The sequence below is a fragment of the Ambystoma mexicanum genome, chromosome 5q (assembly GCF_040938575.1).
Source record: "Ambystoma mexicanum isolate Mex_15411 chromosome 5q, UKY_AmexF1_1, whole genome shotgun sequence".
Taxonomy (NCBI): Eukaryota; Metazoa; Chordata; class Amphibia; order Caudata; family Ambystomatidae; genus Ambystoma; species Ambystoma mexicanum.
The window spans coordinates 1,252,995,109-1,253,015,704 of record NC_090933.1 but is presented as its reverse complement, the minus strand read 5'-3'; the positions used below and the strand labels follow the sequence as shown (position 1 = coordinate 1,253,015,704).

Sequence of the window (20,596 nt, the reverse complement as noted above, 5' to 3'; positions counted from 1 at the left end):
CTGTACATCAGGGGACATTCCATCCCGGATTCCTTGGTAGTAACTAATACAAGGAAGAGGGCAGGGGTACCACTTTCCACCAGTGAGGCACCTCCTGACAAGGAGGGCAAGAGGTTATATGCCCTTGCAAAAAGAGTCACATCCTCAGCTGCCTTTTCGGCAAGAATTGCGAACAACAATTCTTTGCTCGCTAGCTATGCGGACGCGCAGTGGGTCAAACTGCGCAAAGACGCCGAAGAAGCGCCGGAGCCACTACGTACACGCCTGCTATCAACTATTGGCGAAGGAACCCAGGTCAACCAGAGTATTGTGAGGAACTCTCTGGATGCTGCAGAAACAGCGGGACGTTCCCTAGTTCAGGGAATACTCCTAAAACGCCATGTATGGCTGCGCAACTCAGGGTTTAAACCAGAGACCCAGGCGTCTTTAATAAATAAACCTGTTGAAGACTCTAACCTCTTCGGGAAAGCGGTGGATGAGGCTCTAGAGATGGCTAAAAAAGAGTTTGATACTATCAAGACTCTTGACCAAATCTCTAAGCCCACTACCAGACGCGGCTATGGCAACAAACGCTTTTTTCGTGGCCAACGCCAACAACAAAATCAGCAGCAACAGTACCCTGCCACCAATTACCAGACCAATAGTGGGCAGTACAGCCAAAGAGGCCAGCGCCGGGGTAAAGGGAGAGGTCGGGGGTCCACCCCCAGAGGCTCCCAAGCCCCCAACAACACCAAGTGATGCGAAGATTCGCGTCCCCTCCCATGCTACACCGGTCGGGGGCCGGATAACATCCTTTCTTCCTGCATGGGAGGGTATAACGTCAGACCGCTGGGTACTTTCCACCGTAGCCCACGGATACTGCATCGAATTCAACAGTTCCCCATCTTACAGACCCCCGAGGGGACGGCGCATGACACCGGAACATCTTGCCATCCTTCTCCAAGAAGTACAACAACTGCTGGAAAAAGGAGCCATAGAGGTCGTGCCTCTATCTCAGGTAACGGAAGGTATTTATTCAGTGTACTTCCTTGTACCCAAAAAGGATCTAACCATGCGCCCTGTATTAGATCTGCGCCCAGCGAGCAAGTTTATCAAACCCCAAAAGTTTTGTATGGTGACCTTACAGGAAGTGATCCCACTGCTTTCACAGGGAGATTACATGACAACATTGGACATGAAAGATGCATACTTTCATATTTTAATGTTGCCAGCGCACAGAAGATACCTCAGGTTCATGATAGAGGGCAAACACTACCAGTTCAGAGTGCAACCCTTCGGCATAGCATCAGCACCAAGGGTATTCACGAAGGTACTGGCAGTGGCAGCGGCCCACCTGCGCAGGTTGTCCATCCCAGTTTACCCTTACCTCGACGACTGGCTCATAACAGGGGATTCTTACGAAACATGCTTCTCCAATACCCAAAAGACTGTAGACCTTTTGTTCCAGTTGGGCTTCTCTATCAACGAAAAGAAGTCCAGCTTAGACCCCAGTCAAATCAAACAATTCCTAGGGGCTCTAATTCAAACAAAGGACGGCCTCGTCTTCCCCTCCAAAGAGAGGGTCCAAAACATGCTGTTTCAGATCCCTCAATATGTGACCGGTCGAGAGGCGACGGTACGCAAAGCAATGCGCTTGCTAGGAATGATGGCGTTGTGTATTTATTTGGTACCTCACGCGCGCCTGCGCATGTGCCCAATGCAAGAGTGGCTCAACAGCCAGTGGTGTCAGGCCAGCGGACTATGGGACGATCTAGTGGTGGTCTCGCAAGCCTTGGTTCTCTCGCTACGGTGGTGGACAAAGGAAAACCTGGAAAAGGGGAAACCCTTTGCCACACCCGCGGCGGAAGCCACTCTAACCACAGACGCATCCCTCACAGGATGGGGGGCTCACTTATCCCATCAGACTGCTCACGGAGTGTGGACTCCGAACGTAGCATCCAAACACATAAATCTACTGGAGCTACTAGCTGTGTTCAAGGCGCTAAAAGCCTTCCAGGAACACCTACAAGGCAAGACAGTGATGGTCCTTACAGACAGCACCACAGCCATGTACTACATCAACAAGCAGGGGGCACCCACTCTCCAGGATTGTCCAAACTGGCCCAAAATATATGGAAGTGGGCTCTCAAACAAAACATGTTCCTACTGTCACAACATGTACCAGGGGAACTCAATCCGCTGGCAGACAAACTCAGCAGAGATTTCCCCCTGCCCGAAGAGTACGAATGGCGACTGCACGAAGACATCGTCTTCGACGTCTTCACACAATGGGGATTCCCAGAAATAGACCTGTTCGCAACCCTGGAGAACTCACAATGCCTAAGTTACGCCTCCAGGTACCCCCAGAACCAATCCAAGGGGAACGGTCTGTCGATGCAATGGTCAGGGAAATTTGTTTACGCTTTTCCCCTGACTCCCCTTCTCAACAGGGTGGTGCACAAGATGCACCAGGAACAAGTGACCATGATACTGGTGGCCCCAATGTGGGCCCGACGGCCATGGTTCGCTCACTTGATGGAGATGTCTCTATCTCCCCCAGTGAAACTCCCCTGCCCGTACAACATGCTGTCACAAGACAAGGGCAGGACTCTGCATCCATGCCCCCAGAACATGAACTTAGCAGCTTGGCTCCTGAGATCATAAAGTTCGGACATCTACAGCTCCCGCAGAGATGCATGGACATCCTCAGGGAAGCCAGAAAACCTAACACTCGCCACTGCTATTCTAGCAAGTGGAAGAGATTTGTCATCTGGTGCAGGAGTAAAAGCATCAACCCGATTGACTGCTCTCCCACACATATTGTTGTATACCTGACCCACCTATTGGATTCAGGTCTAGTGTTCAATTCCATTAAAGTCCACCTAGCGGCACTTTCTGCATACACCACTTCCCAACTCAAGGTGTCGTGGTGGAAGATCCCTGTTATAAAGGCCTTCATGGAGGGAGTAAAGAGAATACACCCCCCGATAGCTGACCCAGCTCCCGGATGGGACCTTAATGTGGTACTTACCAGACTCATGGGCTCACCATTCGAACCCATGCACAAAGCATCTCTTAAACACCTCACTCTTAAGACTGCTTTTTTAATAGCTATCACCTCCATCAGGAGAGTAAGTGAACTTCAGGCTCTTTCTATTCTAGACCCCTTCGTTACAGTTCACAGAGATACGGTGGTTCTACGCACTCACCCAAGGTTTGCTCCGAAATTCATCTCAAAATTCCACGTAAACCAATCTATAGAACTACCAACGTTCTTTCAAAATCCTTCCAACTTGGGAGAAAGGACTCTGCACACACTAGATGTGCGCAGAGCGGTCATGTTCTACATGGAAAGAACCAGACCACTGAGGAAGACTAATCAGTTCTTCGTCTCGGTGGCAGCAGGAAGAGAAGGGGATGCGGTTTCAAAGTCCACTATTTCTAGATGGATTGTTCAATGCATCACTCTCTGCTATACTCTTGCTAAGAGAGAACTGCCCTTTAGGCCAAGAGCACAGTCTACTCGAGGCACGGGGGCGTCCATAGCATTCATTGCAAATGTTCCCCTTGAGTCCATCTGCAAAGCGGCTACCTGGAGTTCTGTGCACACCTTTACAAAACACTACTGTCTAGATGCACACTCTAGATCTGACTCCCAGGTGGGACAGGCAGTATTAAGACACCTTTTCTCTACTGTTCCTTCTCATAACCCACCGCCAACTCCAGGTACTGCTCGCTAGTCTATGCACAGCATGTGATTCTAAGCAGATTAACAAACATCAGAAGACAATGCATTACTTACCGTAAAAGCATTTCTGATGGTTGTATCTGCTTAGATTCACATGCGCCCACACTTCCTCCACGCTCGGATGGAAGGAACATAGACTTCCTTTTATATCTCTCTTTTCTGTACTCACTCACGTCTAGAAGGCTCCCTCAGGGCAGAAAAATACAAACAGAGGGACCTCGACGCATGAGGGATTGTGGGTACAACGCACGTCACTATAGGGATAGTGTTTCAGACACGCCTTGTCGACGTCCCTTTTCGACTACGAAAAACAAAATGCAATACTCCGCAGTGACCACTGGATGTCGGACCTATGCACAGCATGTGAATCTAAGCAGATACAACCATCAGAAATGCTTTTACGGTAAGTAATGCATTGTCATATATATATATATATATATATATATATATATATATATATATATATATATATATAAAAAAAACACACACTGATAAAATGTTCTTATTTCCAAAGGAGATCTATAGAGTGGTTGGTCGACTGGTTTTGGTGATCCACCCAACACTTTTGTGTCACCTTCTTCAGGACCTAAAATGGAAATCAACTCCACGTCGTCTCTATTTTCTTGGGGTAGTGTACGATTATCATTAGCTGCCACGCTCTGTCATCAATGTGGCTGCTATTATGTCAGATGGGATGTCCTATGTTGTTGAGCATGGTTTGCAGGTCCTTCGACTGATCACTGCACTGAGTGTAATCAGCTGCCCATGTTTCTCACAGGGACTGTGCTAAATCTACCAATAACCTTCAGTTGCCTGTTCGCGGGTGCAAAAATTCTCCCTCCTCGCAATAGCCGGTGTATAGAGACGAGGTGGATAGCCTTTGAAAGTAAGTGGGATACTTTATTAAGAACTGACAAACCATACGGGGTGCTACAATTTGAAGGCACAGCCAAGTGAGATTTTTTTTATATACTATGAAATACACACTCAGGAAATAGGGAGAATAAAACTTGATTGAGTACCCTTTCCTGGCTGTATCCTTTTAACAGTTGCAGTTCTGCTCCGCTGTTTTAGTGTAACAAGCCTTTTTTCAGTGCATGACTCTATAGTACAGTTCTGTTGTAGAGACACCTCTCTGGCTATCCCTGTTAGACAGGCGGAACATCAGTGTGACCTAGGGACAGCTGGTTACAGGGGCAGTAGAGTTCTTCCTAAGGGACTGGCTTAGTTTATAAGTAGGATTGGTGCTAATGCAAAGGGCATATCCATCCACTGTTGTGGTATTAACAATGCATCCGCTACATGCTCTCCCTGGAAAGCCATGCACCTGGCTGGAGCACCTACATATCCTTGCATGGTTCAAGATAACGCAGAGAGTCCACAACCCTTGTGATATCATAGGGACTGCCTCACGTTGGACTCTTGAGGGTGCACTTCTTAGAGATCATACTGCTGAGCTTGGTACTGCCTGCTAACCTCTGTTGAATGCACATGTGCTGAAAAACATTTAGACCTCTCTTGTACTTCTCGCCCCTGGTTACACTCAAACTTGAATGGGACACCTTGGGCTGCGAGTGGTGCGCAGAACCCTTGCTGGTCAGTAAGGAATCACCCGGGGAAATGTTCTATTTGGCTCGACCCCAGTCATCTTGATCCTGCTGGAGGGGTGCAGGTAGATCCATTGGCCACAATTGTGCTGTGGTCACTGCTGTCGTCACTCACATTGGGGAGCCATAGCTGCCAACTTCTTCAGTGTCGCGTTCCCTCTCCCTGCTGAATGGTGGCACATGTATTGCTGGCCCCTATTCCCTCACACTGCTGTCCCCTTGCCCTCTTGGTGATATGGTTTGTGACCACAGTGAGAACAGCTGTGGTGATCCTGTGTATGCATGGGATAGAAATGACGAACGGGGTTGGGAAAAAACAGAGCTCCATGAATATGTTTGCAAAGACTACCCCTAAGGTGTCTGCGGTGATATGCAGTGATACTTCGTCGGAAGGAACTATGCAACAAGCGGAGTCAACAGAAATTAAACGCATGATAGCTTGCATGCGGGAGGGTTACTCTGCTACCCATAGTAAGCTGGATGCCATCAATGGGTCGATTTGGTTCCATCAAGCTATGTCTAGAAAAGACGAGGCCTACGACTTCGAGGCAGAAACCAGAGTGAGAGTAGGGGAAGATGACGTTTCCTTGTTGAAAGCCGATGCCGCCTCATTGAATAAACAGGTCCAAATGGCTACTAGGAAGAACTTGAATCAAGGTTGCGCCATAACAATATCCAAATTGTTGTTCAAAGGTAACACTTTTGCCATCCTTAAGGGAACTGTTGTGTGAAAAAAGACACTTTTGCTATTTCACTTAAATAGCCTGGGGAAGGGAACCACTCTCTGGATCAAAAGATGTCTCCCTGGACAAGACTGTTTGTTTTTGTTTAATTCATCCAATTGGTTTAGTTGCGAACACTTTTTGCCAAGCATAACTCAGTGACATTTTCCTTGCACCATTAGTTGTTTGTCTTAGTTGTTTGTTTCTAGTGTGAGGGTCAAATTAGTATGTTTCAGACAAATTGTCAGTTTATAAGTTTGAAAGCTGGACACAGACTGGTCTTTAGTTTTAGTTTCATAGGTAGGGAAACCCTCTTCAGGACAGGGACAGAGAGGCCTTCATCCAATCTTGTTGTTTTAATAAAGATGTCTGATAATGAAAATAGTACAACTGTGTATCCGTCTCTCATTTTTTTATGGCTGCACTGCTGTCAGCAATGACTCGGGTGGTGCTAGCAAACACACACATGTTAATGTGACTTGCTCAGGGAGACAGCGACATACACTGGAAATGAGAGTGCAGCGAGAGGGAGGATTGAAGGAAGACAGAGAAGGCAAAGAGAGAGTCATAGAGTAATAGAGGGAGCATTCTAGATCCATGTATTTATGGATCGCTGGTACAGCGAGTGAATATTTTTTTCAAAGACATTTACAAACTCTGGCTTCTGCTGTTGCTGCACTTTAAAGTTTAGTGTCCTTACCCCGCACCCTGAGCATTGAAAACAATTACATTTGTCTTGGATAGGTAGGTAGGAACATTTGAGAAATGTACGTTTGTCTTGTAGGTCAGGAATGCAAAAAGAACAGGAGTGTTACTGTTACCAAATCTTCATGGAGAAGCAGGAAGACATGGTAGTCCCAGATGTCCAGCAGTTGGTGGCACACTCCTTCCTTTCGTCTGACCTGAAGCTTGCAGAGGTAAGGAGAACACGTCATCCACCATCAGGTTTCGACATTTCTCAATCAACACTCTCTTGCCCTTTGGCTTTATCAGCTTTTTGACCATCTTCTTGCTCACCTGCTTCCTTCTCCTCTTTCTTTGGCTCTGACTTTGCTAACTTATTCTCTGCGAAAGTACTTCAGTTATGCTTTTCCCTCGCCTCCTATTCAATCCCTAACTCTTCTCTCTCTCATGTTTTCCCCTCTCATTCCTACTTTTTATCCTCTTTACACTCTTATGTGACTCGGACACTGAGGAGTTCTTAACCCATGCTCATCCTACAGCCATCCCTTCTGGTTCCCTTTCTTCCCTTCTCATCCCTAAAGTCTTCTCTTTTTGTTCATTTCTTGTCCGCTCTCATGACTTTTCCCACCGACTACAAACACGCCACCATATTTCCTATACTGAAAAATCCCTCGGTCGATCTTTCTCTTCTATTTTCTGGCCCATTTCCATTCTTCCTTTTCTTTTAAAACTTCTGAAGCACGTTGTCCACCGTCACGGTTCAGCCTTTCTCAGTCAACACTCTCTTGCCTTTCACCAATCTGGTTTTTGGCCTCTGCGCTGAAACTAACCTGCTTCATGTTCACTAACTCACTCTTGTTTTATTTACACTTCATGGCAAACTCTCTACTATTCCGATCTTACTTCACCTCTACACTGCTCTTCATACGGTCGACCACCCACCCTCCTTGACATACTTGCTTCCTTGGGTTGCTCTAAATCTTTTCTAAAATGGTTCTCTTTGTAGCTGTCCAATCTCACTTTATCGCTATCCTGGGCTGGTAAACCACTCTTTTTCCTTTCGACTTCATTTTGGAGTCCTCCATAGTTCAGTCCTTTTGTTCTATTTATACTTCTATTCTTCGCTCTGTCATTATAAAATTCAGCCTTTTCTTTCATTTTCTATGCTGATGACTCTCAAATCTTTGTATCCTTTTCTGATGCTCTTTACTCGCCTGCCTGCCTGCCACCGCCTAATATAATTAGGGATGCATTCACAGTTTCTTCACCTCAACTCCCCCAAAACCGAAGTACTTTTCTTTCCTTTCTCTTCTCCTTCCTCCCATCTCTAACATTTCCACTAGCTCTACTATCTTTCTCCCCTTTTGGGGAGAAAATTGGAGTTATTCTTGATCAGTCTCTTTTCTTCTCCCATTGCACCAATGTTTCTCACATCCGTCGCTTTCACTTGTTTAACATTTGTAGAATTCGTCCCCTCCTCCCTTTCACTGCAACCACAACACTTATTTCTGCTTTTTTTTCTCTTTTCTATTGCTTGTCTTTACTCATTGGCCTTCCTGCTAACCAACTTACTCCTCTTCAATCTGTCTTCAGTTTCTCAATTTGTATCATCTTTAGTCTCTCTCCCGTTCCTTTATCTTTGCCCCACCTCATTCTTTATCCTGACTCTCATTTGAACTCTCGACGTCTCATTAACTTCTAATTATTGTCTTCAAATGTGCACATGTCTTGCTCCTGCCTATCTTTCCTCCATTGTCTCTTTTTATTCTCCTCCGCATCTCTTAGGTTCATAATCCTAATTAATTCTTGCTGTACATAAATCCATACACCACCCTGTGCTCAATCTCACTTTGGTTAGTTGACCTTACTCTCTCCATTTTGTCATATATGCTCTTCATTTGAAAAACCGTTTCCATTTTCGTTCAGCGTTTGGGCATAAAGCGTTTTGTCAATAAATACAATACTACCACCAAGACAGCAGCCGGAATCTACAACACTGGGTGGGGTAGTAGTAGATGCTGATTTAATTGTCCCAATTTTCAACTGCTATATAATAGTCATTATTAGATTAATGAACGTCTTTTTCTGCCTTTACTATTGCAGATACCATCCTGCTTTATTATCCAAATGCCGAGGTTTGGCAAGAATTATAAGATGTTTAGTAAAATTATCCCATCACTAGAGCTGGATATTACAGACCTGCTGTTTGAAAGTAAGTTTACCGCTACATTTGGTGTCCTGATTTATATAAGATTAACACCTTTATTTTTGACACAGGGAAGGATGGATGAGTGCCTATGGGAATAGTGTAGAGCAAAATAGAACAGGATGGCCTACTTGGAGCAACTAGCATAACTATACAGTGGATAGGAAGAGACATAAACAAAGTCTGACATGAGAGGAATGACCCTTCCTTTATTACGATCTCTCCCTCTTATACTCTGGATCCCCTGCCCCACCATAGCATGTTAACGTGGGCTGGACATAAAACTACAGGGGTTATAGCTGCAGAAAACTGTTCCGGAATGTGCTAAACCAAAATAGGTCCAAAGTGGATCTAATTGAATGTAGGTACCAACTCCAGGACAGGTTTCCTGCTCTACCTAATTACAGCTAAGGGGTTCAAACCCATGTGCTCACATATCAGTCTCAGTCACCAGTTGTTAGAATCAGAATCATTCCAGCGTTTCCTACCTGGTCTCCTCCTTGTCCTGGGGCACAGATGTTGTCATTTGACTGTGTGTCGCACTTCTGGATTAAGCCACAACAGGCGCTTATACTCCTTCTCGTGTGGAGCCCACCGCAACATCATATTTTCCTTGTCAAGCGATACCCTCAAAGGTTTCAGGTGTTCCTTCTCAAGTTGGACTTGCAGCATGCACAAATTCTCCTTCTCAAGTGGCGTCTGCAACCGTCTCAGATTCTCCTTCTCAAGTGGAGCCCACACCATACACCGATTTGCCTTCTCAAGTGGCTCCTGTAACAATTTGATTCTCTTTTTCAAGTAGAGCGTTCAGATCAGTGAAGTGCAAGTGTGAAGGGGTGTTGTGGAAGAGCAGAGAGAGGGAGGAGGAGAAGTGCATAGACTGATATGTAATAACAAAATAATAGAGAGAGAAAACACAACAAGAAAGTACCGATATGTGATCTATATAAATGCCAGGACAATGTGGGTAGCTCCTAGGTACAGCCTATAGGTAAGAATGAGTCACTACAGGCAGTCACCTATTTAAAATACCTTTTTAAATAGCAGTGATTTTCTTCTTTTTACTGAATGGAGGTTTTTCGCTTTTGTCCTGAGCTCTGCAAGTTGTTCCAGAGGTCTGCCACCAACCCGTGTTGTAGCACCCGGATTCTCTCTTTTAAAAAAAAATTTTTTAACACTGAATGGGAAGAGACATTGTGGAGGCCGATCTTAAGAGATTGAAAGGGTGGAAAGGGCTAGTGCCTCAGTAAGCCAGATGTATACATACATGCCAACATTCTGTGACCAAAAATCTGTAGGAATCTTAAAGTTTCAAAAATAGTCAGGCGAGGAGGTAATGATAGGAATAGGGCGCGTCAGCAGCCCATTGTCATTGAATGAGCCCGCCGCCGCGGGTGCATTCAATGACAATGAGGCGCCTGCCACGCCTTCTGCCACCACGGCAGCTCGGGGGAGCCCTTGAAAGACACCCCTGAGTTGGCGTGGTGGAGGGCTAATGGTGCCTTTTGTGAAAGGCTCCCACGGCGGAGGGGCGCCCTTAGCCCACCGCCGTGGCGCCTTTTACATCAAAAGCCTGCATGCTGCGCCTTCTCCCGCTACGCCAGCACGGGGAAGCCCTTGAAAGACTCCCCCGAGCTGGCGTGGTGGGGGGCTAATGGCGCCTTTTGTCAAAGGCACCCATGGCAGAGGGGCGCATTTAGCCCACCGCCGTGGGCGCCTTTTACATCAAAAGCCTGCATGCTGCGCCTTCTCCCGCTATGCTGGCTCAGGGAAGTCCTTGAAAGACTCCCCTGAGCTGGCGTGGTGGGGGGCTAATGGCGCCTTTTGTCAAAGGCACCCGCGGAGGAGGGGCGCATTTAGCCCACCGCCATGGGCGCCTTTTCCATCAACAGCCTGCATGCTGCGCCTTCTCCCGCTACGCCATCTCGCGGAAGTCCTTGAAAGACTCCCCCGAGCTAGCGTGGTGGGGGGATTATGGCGCCTTTTGTCAAAGGCACCCATGGCGGAGGGGCGCATTTAGCCCACCGCCGTGGGCGCCTTTTACATCAAAAGCCTGCATGCTGTGCCTTCTCCTGCTATGCCAGCTCAGGGAAGTCCTTGAAAGACTCCCCTGAGCTGGCGTGGTGGGGGAATAATGGCGCCTTTTGTCAAAGGCACCCGCGGCGGAGGGGCGCTTTTAGCCCACCACCATGGGCGCCTTTTACATCAAAAGCCTGCATGCTGCGCCTTCTCCCGCTACGCCATTTCGGGGAAGTCCTTGAAAGACTCCCCCGAGCTGGCGTGGTGGGGGGCTAATGGCGCCTTTTGTCAAAGGCACCCATGGCGGAGGGGCGCATTTAGCCCACCGTCGTGGGTGCCTTTGACATCAAAAGCCTGCATGCCGTGCCTTCTCCCGCTACGCCAGCTCGGGGGAGCCCTTGAAAGATTCCCCTGAGCTGGCGTGGGAAAAAAATAAATGTAAAAAAAAATATATATATATTTTTTTTTTACCAAATAAATCGGTATTTGGTGCCAATAAATCGGTAGGCGGTAGGACTGCTTAAAAAGCGGTATCCTACCGCCTAAATCGGTAGGGTTGGCAAGTATGTGAATAACGCAGTGTTTTCCACAAGATTCTGGCATCCACAGGAACCAGTACTGAGCTTTGAAGGCAGGCTTAATATGATCTCTAGGTTTTAACCCAAGTATAAGTCTAGCAGCGTTGTTTTGGATTTAACTACATGACATGGGTAAGTCTCTTGGGAAGGCCGAATAGTTTGTTGCTGTAGTGTAGTCTAGAGTGGAGCAAAGACCTTGACACTTCCACTTGGTTTACCAGATTTTGAAGTGAGGATGGGTTTGTGCATGTTCCATTGGTAGTATGATTTCTTAGAGAGTTACGGAATTGCGGGCCGCTGCAGGGTTTATTGGCTATGAAATCCTTACCATACCTCATCCGTGCGTGCCAGAGATCGGTGGAGATCTGTTCAAGGATTTATTTTAGTTATTGGACATTTGTATGGCACTTATACACAAGTGTTTCCAGGCGCCACAAGACAAAAAAGGGGGGAGAATAGGGGAAAACAACAGTAATGGTCGTACTCTGCCTTGTGACGTTCTTACCATGAAATTGCAGAGAACAAAAAGTATGATGTAGGGGGCATAGCATTTGAGGGGGAGAAGTGCAGGAATGGGGGGCAAAGGTGGTTGAGCAAGTGCTGGGGGGGGAGTCACGACGAGGGGCAAGTGCAGCAGAAGTGCGAACGGGAGAAGTGCGAAGGATGGGGCGGACCAGAATCAGGCTTTTCTTTGGAGGGAGCCGGCAGGCAACTGCTGTAGGGATGCAGTGGGGGTGTGGGGACTGGTCAAGGAGGGCATGGCCTGCTGTAAACTCATAAGGGGCCAGGAGGCACCATTCTCAGCGCCCGAGGGACATTAGCAAGGGAGGAGGGGAAGGAAGGAGGAGGAGGAGAAAAGAAAGTCTTGAGCAGTTTCAAGAACTTAAGAACATTTGCCTCAATTCAGCGGGGAGGCAGGGAGCCCATTCCAGAGGGAGGTTCCTACTGAGGAAAGGGATCTACCGCCCACTCTCTGATTTTAGAAGCGTTTGAACAGCATAGAGTTGGAGCTAGAGAACCAAAGAACTCTAGCGTGGGGGTATTTAGGGAGAGAAAGCTGTATGTAGAGAGGTCCCAGGCCCCAGACAGCCTTGTGGATGATGCAAATGGTCTTGAATTTGATCTTGCAGTCACCGGGACCCAGTGGAGAAATTTTAGGGCTGGAGAGATGCGGTCCGTCGGCTTGAGGCCAAGGATGAGTCTTGCAGCCCTATTCTGGATTAGTTGGATAGAAAGTGAAGGGAGGAAAGGCAGATTAAGGAAGAGGCTGTTGCAGTAGTCTAGCCTAGATAGAACCAGAGCTCTGGAGACATTGAGCTTCTGGAGGGAAAGGTGAGGAAAGGGAGAAGACCTCTGAGGAGATGGAGCTGAAAGTTGGACTTTTTGGCAAGGTCTGTGATGTGAGAAGAGAAGCAGAGAGAGCAATCTGAATCAAAGAATGTGCCCAAGATTTTTAGCCTCACAAGAGGGTAAGGAGAGGGGACGCAAAAAGGGTGGCCAGAAGGTGGGGGGGGGGAACGGGGAGCAAGTGTCCCAATGCGAAGGATCTTGGTCTTACTGGCATTAAGGCAGAGCTCATTAGCAGAGCACCATGCCTGAATAGCAGTTAGGCAGTCTGGTATGAGAGAGGAACAGGAGGAGGTAGAAGATGGAAGGTTAAACGAAAGCTGAGCGTTGTCAGCATAGTGAGGTGAGAAGGTGGAGATCAAGTGGGTGAGGTAGATGTTGAAAAGCCAAGGCGATGGGATAGAGCCCTGAAGGCCGCCACAGGTAGAGAGTGAGGTGGGGGAAAGGAAAGTGCCTAATTGCAGTTGGGAAGGTCAGTTTGAAAGGAAAGAGGTCAGCCATGCCAGTGCCTGGTCTGTGAAGCCAAGGGTATCGCAGAGCCGATTTATGAGGATGGCATGATTGACGGTGTCAAAGGTAGAGGAAAGTTTGGGAAGGATCAGAACAGAGGGAGAGTTAGAGTCCAGGTTTAGGTGCAGGTCTTCACGGGTGTTCAGGAGAGCAGTTTCCCTGCCCTTGGATGTTCAAAGCCATACGGTGATTGTAGAGACAGCCAGCCGATTCGGTGTGGAGGGTCAGTTGGGGGGTGACCAACCTCTCCATGAGTTTGCCCCAGGGGTGATAGAGATTGGGGGATAGTTAGCCGGTCAAGAAGGGTCTGCAGAAAGCTTTTTTTAATAGAGGGTGCACAAGGCAGTGCTTGAGGGGGTTGAGGGAAAGAGCCAGTGGCAAAGGAGTGGTTCCAGAGGTCAGCTAAGCAAGGGGTGAGAGAGGAGATGTCCTTGATAGTTCTGGAAGAGCAGCTGAGCTCTGATTGGAGGAGACTTTCATAGAGCAGACTGCTGCAGAGACCTCATCCAGTGCAATGGGCGAGAAGGAGGAGAGAATGGGTGGGGGTAGAGGGAGGCCAAGGGATGTGGGAAAGAAGGTGTTGGGGGGGATAGATGGCAGTGAGGACAGGATGTCCTGAGTTTTGGTGGAGAAGTGGGAGGCAAGTGCAGTGTACAAGGCCTGGGAGGGAAGAGGACCTGAGCGGGCTTGGACATTAGCGCTCTTCTTAGAGATGATTGCGAGACGATATTGCCTTTGGAGCAGGCAGCAGGCCAGTTTGTCTTCCTCTCGGGCAGCTTTGCACTTGAGTTTCAAAGCTGCCAAGTCAGAGTCATACCAAGAGTTTCATTTGGAGGCAGGCTTCATGCAGGTCCTTATGGCAGGGGCAAGGATGTCGAGAGTGTTAGGGATATAGGTTAGCCAGTGGAGAGTCAGTGGTAGGGTAAGAGGTTTGGGGCAGAAGGAGGTATGAGTGTGGCAGCAAATGCAGCGACGGACACGCTTCATCGGTCGAATGACTGAGAAGGAAACTGCCAGTGCTGGTAGAGGCATTGTCTGGGGGCCAGGAAGCTTAAGGTGGCAGGAGAGGAGAAAGTGGTCAGACCAGGAGAGAGGAGTAGTTAGAAGGTTGGATAGAGGGATATCAGATGAGATAAGAGCATCCAAGATGTGTCCGGCAGCGTTTGTTGGACCAGAGGGAGGAATTGTGAGGGAAAGAGAGTTAGAGGTCAGAAAAGAGTAGAGTGGCTAAGTCCGGAGCGTCAAGATGGATGTTAAATTCCCCAAGGAAGTGAGCTTTTGGGGGAGGAGGCCAGGAGAGAGGAGGAGAGGTCTGCCCATTCCGAGAGGAAAAAGGGAGTAGGTCCGGGGGGCCTATAGATGGTGGCGAGAGTGAGGGAGAAGGTAGGACAGCCTGCAGACGTGTCATTAAAATGAGGAGTAGGATTGAGTGGGAATGATGGTGGCAGGAATCCACTCAGGGAAAATCGGGGCCACTCCGCCCCCAGACTGAGTGGGTCTTGGATTGGATAGGATCTTGTAGAACTTGGGGAGAAGGGTGTCACAAGCAGTGACAGAGCTGGCCTTGAACCATGTCTCAGTAAGAGCAAGGATGGCAAGGTCTTCCAGGAGGAAACCGATGTCAGAGGAGTGTTTGACAGCAGAGTGAGAGTTGACAGTATCAAAGTGAAGGTGGTTAACCCCATTAAATGTTTTCCTAGGGGGATAAAGGGGCAGGGTACCCCACTGGATGGGGGAAGGATGGGTCAAGGAAGAGAGTGGGGCGACAGGTGAGGAGGAGTTGAAAAGAGATGGTTGACACCTGTCGAGAAGGAGGAGGTTGGGCTGAGAACCCTGCTCCATGATAGTGCCATTACAGTAGACATTGATGATGAGTGAGCCAAGCGCACTTCCCATCTGGTGCCACCATTAATGGGTGAGGAAGAAAAAGGGGTGAGGAGAGAGACCATATGGGGAGTTCATAGGTCAGGAGAAGGAACTACCAAGAGAATGTCAGTGACAGTCTGTCTGGAGGAAGCATTGACGTAGGTGTCTGCTATGGGCATACCTGGGTTGGAGACCAGGAGAGCCTTCTTGAATGTCTTCCTCACAGACTTCGAAAGAGAGGGTGGATAGGTGATGGAGAATTAGAGTAGATAGTAGAGATGGAGAGCACCATGGGGATGATGGGGGCATCTGAGGGTGCGCAGTGGAGGGTGAGGGACGGAAATGCACAACATAACTCACCAGGCAGCCTAAGAGCCAAAAAGAGCAGAAAAACTACACTAAGAGCAGGAATCCAGTGAGGGTAACAGAATTAGAGATACAAGGACTCAGACATACATGAGGACTGTTGGAACACAGAAATTTAGAACAGAACAGAATGCCCAAATTTAAACATCATTATCAGAAATGCAGATGAGGGGCAAGGGTGAATACAATATTGGGGCACCAAGAGTTTCCAGGAGATATGCAAAAGATGCATCAAATCTTGGCAAGGTTAGCAAAGAGCAGAAACACTAGATTCGTTAATCCAGCAGGTATACAGAAAGGAACAATGTAGGTAAGGCCAACAGCAGATATCGGCACAGCTAGATTCCATTTTCTGCTAGCTTGTTAAAAGCGCACACATTTGAAAGCGGCAACAGATACTAGCACAGTTCGATTCGATTTGCTGCTAGAAGATATTAGTACAGCTCTCCCTAAAGTGGTTGGGAGAGTTTCTGCTAAGAACCGTTTTTCAATTGTTCTACTATTTAGAAACATTTACAAACTACCTGTTGGCTTTGCCAACTCATGTTCAGACACTTAAAAAGACCCCTATCTTTCTGAAAAGAACTGAATTGGAACCTGTTACTCTAAGGGCACTGGGCCGCCTCTTTCCAAGGTAGAGAAAGAGTAGGTGTAGTGTCTTATTTTATAAGTCTGTGTATGGTGTTTTTAGATCATTTATTTCCTACATATTAGCTCTCTGATTTGGGTTTTATTTATATTGTTCTTTTTTCGCTTGCTTTGCTATGCTGCACTTGTATTGCACAGGTTATTTGAACTGTTTCTAAAGTAAAGTGAATGTATATATAGTAGTAGTACATTTTTAGTGTGATACATACCCGTGGTTTTTAATTGCCAAGAGTTTATCCATTGCTTAAATAATTATATATTTTTTCATTCTGAATAACTTGTGTTATTAAGAGTACACTATGCCTAACTGAACCCTTCACCACTCTCACACTCTCCTAAGTCTAAGCCTTGCTGCTCAGTCACACTACCCAGATATTTTGGCTAGAAGTTAGTTTCTTTCCCTGTACACCATAATAGGTTGGTCTCATAGAATCTGTCCACAAAAATCCATCTTAACAATGGCAATAGGAACTTACAGATATTTCGCTCCTTGAATAAGTCTGTGACTACTATACCCTACTGGGGATGCTCTTGGAGATGACTCTCAGGACATTGACTTTCTCTGGGTGATTCAGCTGCGGTTTACTAGACAAATGCCCCCTCGTTTTATATGTCCCTTCCCTGTTGAAGCCCTGAACCTCAACATAAAACTCTTCGATGAATAGCATGTCTTTGATGGCATATCTTGTTCTGATCTATTGTTTTGCGTTGAGCACACACTTCTTATTTACGTCACAGATCGTTTCATAGGGCAGAGCAAGAACATAATCAAAATACATCATCACTGTACTGTACACACACAAGTAATGCATCTCAACACTCAGTGTAAGATTGCACTCCCGTCCCCCTCACCTTCCTCTGCCCTGCTCTGGTTACAGCCCACTACCCAGATTACATGTTTTCAGCGAGGGCTGCGAGCTATAGAAGTCAGTCTGGATCTGTTTTTATAACAAGAAAGAGCTGCCTAGTCTAATTTTCCCCATTTTGAAAACTAGGACCAGTCTGCTTTTTACCTGGACAACAGGTCCCAGAAAGCAAAGTAAAAACTGGGACTCAATAAGTACATACACATTGGGATGGGATAGATCATGTTGAAAAGTACACTAATGTATGTGTACTACAGACTCACTATATATTAGCACAGCACACACCACCTCTCACTAGCCCATCAGCCAAGGCTAACAGTGAAGTAGAACATGTCAGATTCTTCCATTTCCAACAGAGAGCTTGCTGAGAAAGGTAGATGACTCCATTCATAAATGATCCCTTAATGAGAAGACAGAAGGGATTTGACATGGGTCACGGTCCGCTGATCATCTGCCTCAATCAGTGAATGAATGATCTCACGCATGCACTTTAAAGTACCACAAATAAGTAATGTACAGGAATGTTAATATTCAGAAACAAACCAACTTTTTTGAGGTTTTGACAGGGCACGCTAGAACCAAATTGGCCTATTGAGTTTCATTGGGACGAGCGATAGTTAGGATGGAGAATGCATAAATCAGGAGTCTACCTTCTGTCAGGAGTCGCCAAATACCACTGTCTTGCCAGCAGGTATTGATGGGTTTCCATCACCAACTATAGGTAGTAGCAGTTATTCTCCTTTATTGTTAGTGTCAGGTTTAAGGGATTCTCGCAACCTTCTTCCGTGTTCTTCTCATGATCTTCCCCTGAGTTGGTTTTAGGTCTTAAACCTATGTCTAGGTTTAAGGGGTTCCCAAACCTTACTTCAAAATGTGAATGTTATGAGGTCATCCATCACCTCCTATGCTAAAGCCCGGTCTCCTGCTTTATCCTCCACCCCACTACTTCTGTTCTGGTACCACTCAACCTCACTGCCATGCAACATGCTCATACCTCCTACTGCTGTGGGCTTTACCCCTTCAGATCACTGTCTCACCCCATATCCCCCTGATTAAACTTGCCCATTCGAAATACCTTAATCTGACCAACTATGTTCTATTTCTCACTTTCCTAATGTGCTTCTAATCCTCCTGTTGAAACTCTCCTTCTTCCACCACCTTTTGTCCCCCCCCCTTTTGTCTTCAAACTCCTTATTACAGTGGTTTCTGTGAGGACTATACAATCTCTAGTCTATACACAACCCATAAAGGAAAGCCAAACGTCTCTTAAGGAAGGGAGTGGCAGAGCAGTCAGACTTCCCTCTAGTCAGGGGAAGTAAGTGAAATCAAAGGGCCAGCTAGTTCACACACTTATCTGTAGAAAACACAACACACTGTTATACAGAAAAATATACACCTTAGTAGATTATACATCTCTATTAGTTTAATAAGCATTTTAAGTAGACATCACACAGTAGTAATACCTAATATTTTTTTAAACACATTTTATTAATTTTAACAAGTGCATGAAACATACAGTTACAGTATCCCCGTTTACAGTGAGCAGTAAGCAATTGACTGGGTGGTGCATACAGACATATTGTAGTCAAGGCTGCGTTGTGGGTAAACGGGGGGAAGGCTGCCGCGGACAGCAGGAACGGTGGGGAAGAAAAAAAAGAAAAGGGGGGGAGGAGGGGTTGGGAGGGTGCGTTGAAATGGGTCTCACTCACTGGTTGTCCATCCATGATTTTCCCCAAACTTTATGAAACTTGCGTGGGCATCCCCTTGCTGTGTAAATTCGCCTCTCTAAGGAGGCACACCTGGTAACTTCATTGGACCATCGAGTTAGGCTCAGCGCAGCTGCGGACCACCCGTTTGCCGCAATCATCCTTTTGCCCACCCCCAGCGCAACTGCAGTGAACAGTTTTTAGTGTTTGGTGAGGAACAGGTCCCCCCATATCCCGAGCAGTATCAACTTTGGGTCAAGCAGTACTTGGGATCCCACCGTGCTGGAAATTAAGCGCGTACAGCCTACCCAGAACATACGTACCACAGTACACTCCCAGATTGTATGGATAAAGGTACCCCTTTCATGCCTGCACCACAGGCAAGACTCCCGGGTCGCCCCATTCCATTTGGCCAGCATGGTGCGGGAATAGTATGATCGATGCAATATCTTGAGCTGGCTCAGATGTAATTTCGCGTCTACACCAACTTTGCGGGGGAACATCAGCGCTTCCACCCATTTCTCCTGTTCCAGCTTATCTATGTCCCTTTCCCATTTCTCCCTCAGTGTGGTGAGCTCTGGAGTGCCAAAGGAGTTGAGAACCTGATACAGCGTAGAGGTAACCCTAGAGGGGATGCGCTCCGTAAGGACATTCATTTCCAGAGGGGAGCAAGGCGGGACCTCTCCTAAGTCTGGAAACGGAGCGTTTATGGCGTGCGCAAGTTGCGTGTTCCTGTAGTGGGCTCCAGGTCAAAGTGTTCCCTGAGGGGACCAAACTCAACCATGCAACCCCCTGGATCACATGTTCCAGTGTGTGTATTGCGAGCCTTTCCCAGTGCCCCAGGGGGCCCATCTTTTTAATTTCGGGGAGGTATGCATTGCGCCACAGGGGTTGGGCCAGTATGGGCCTGGAGCCCCATCCAATGTGTTTGTGAGCCTCCGCCCATGCACCGCGGATATGCAGCGACATGCATGGGATGTTGGCCACTTTGCCATATAGGACTTGAAGGGGAGAGCATGGGTATATAGCCAATAATTCCCTACTGATGTGGTGGGCTTCAGCGTCCCCATGTAACCAATTGTTTACCACCCCTACCTATGCCGCCAGATAATATGTGCGGATGCAAGGTAGGCCTATCCCTCCCTCCCAAATTGATCGTTGCAGTGTCTTAAGAGTGATTCTGGGTTGTTTCCCCTTCCATAGGAGCGTCCTTATGTGACAATCTATTGCTGTAAAAATACCCGATGGGATGGGCAGCGGGACCCATTGTAGGACATATAGTAATCTCGGAAGTGACAGCATCTTGAATAATGCGGCCCTGCCCATTAGGGACAATGGTAAGGCTTGCCAGTGGGAAATGTCTTTGGCCAGTCTATCCAAGACAGGCTGCAAATTCAGTTGGAGGAATTCCTCTATAGAGGGGCTAATTCGTATGCCTAGGTACTTAAAACCGCGAATGGAAACGGGTATGGGCATGGGTCAGGGATTGTGTGCGCTCCCCCTTGAATTGGAAAGAACACCCTTTTTTGGTTGTTCACCTTGAGGCCGGAGTACCATTGTTCTCCAGCATGGGGTCTGGCATGGATTCACATGCTCATGAATATTCCCCGTCGTCAGGCTGGGAATCCTCGGTAAAGAAAAAATCAGTATCAGTTTGGTTTCTGATCTGTCTTTCTTAGTAGTAACCAATCACTGATCTCTGGGTCATACTGCCCCCAGCCAATGACTGCCCTCTACCTAAGCC

General features: G+C 47.3%; 1 protein-coding gene across 3 annotated transcripts in view; it reads left to right on the top strand.

Moving 5' to 3' along the window:
- The window catches only part of LOC138497986 (ubiquitin carboxyl-terminal hydrolase CYLD-like), a 1,189,455-nt gene that overhangs the window by 897,941 nt on the left and 270,918 nt on the right, over nucleotides 1-20,596 (top strand). For all 3 annotated transcript variants that reach the window (XM_069621757.1, XM_069621758.1, XM_069621759.1), the window contains exons 11-12: nucleotides 6,841-6,973; nucleotides 8,844-8,952. In XM_069621757.1, the coding sequence (XP_069477858.1) occupies nucleotides 6,841-6,973; nucleotides 8,844-8,952 (242 nt within the window). The remainder of the gene's footprint in view (nucleotides 1-6,840; nucleotides 6,974-8,843; nucleotides 8,953-20,596) is intronic.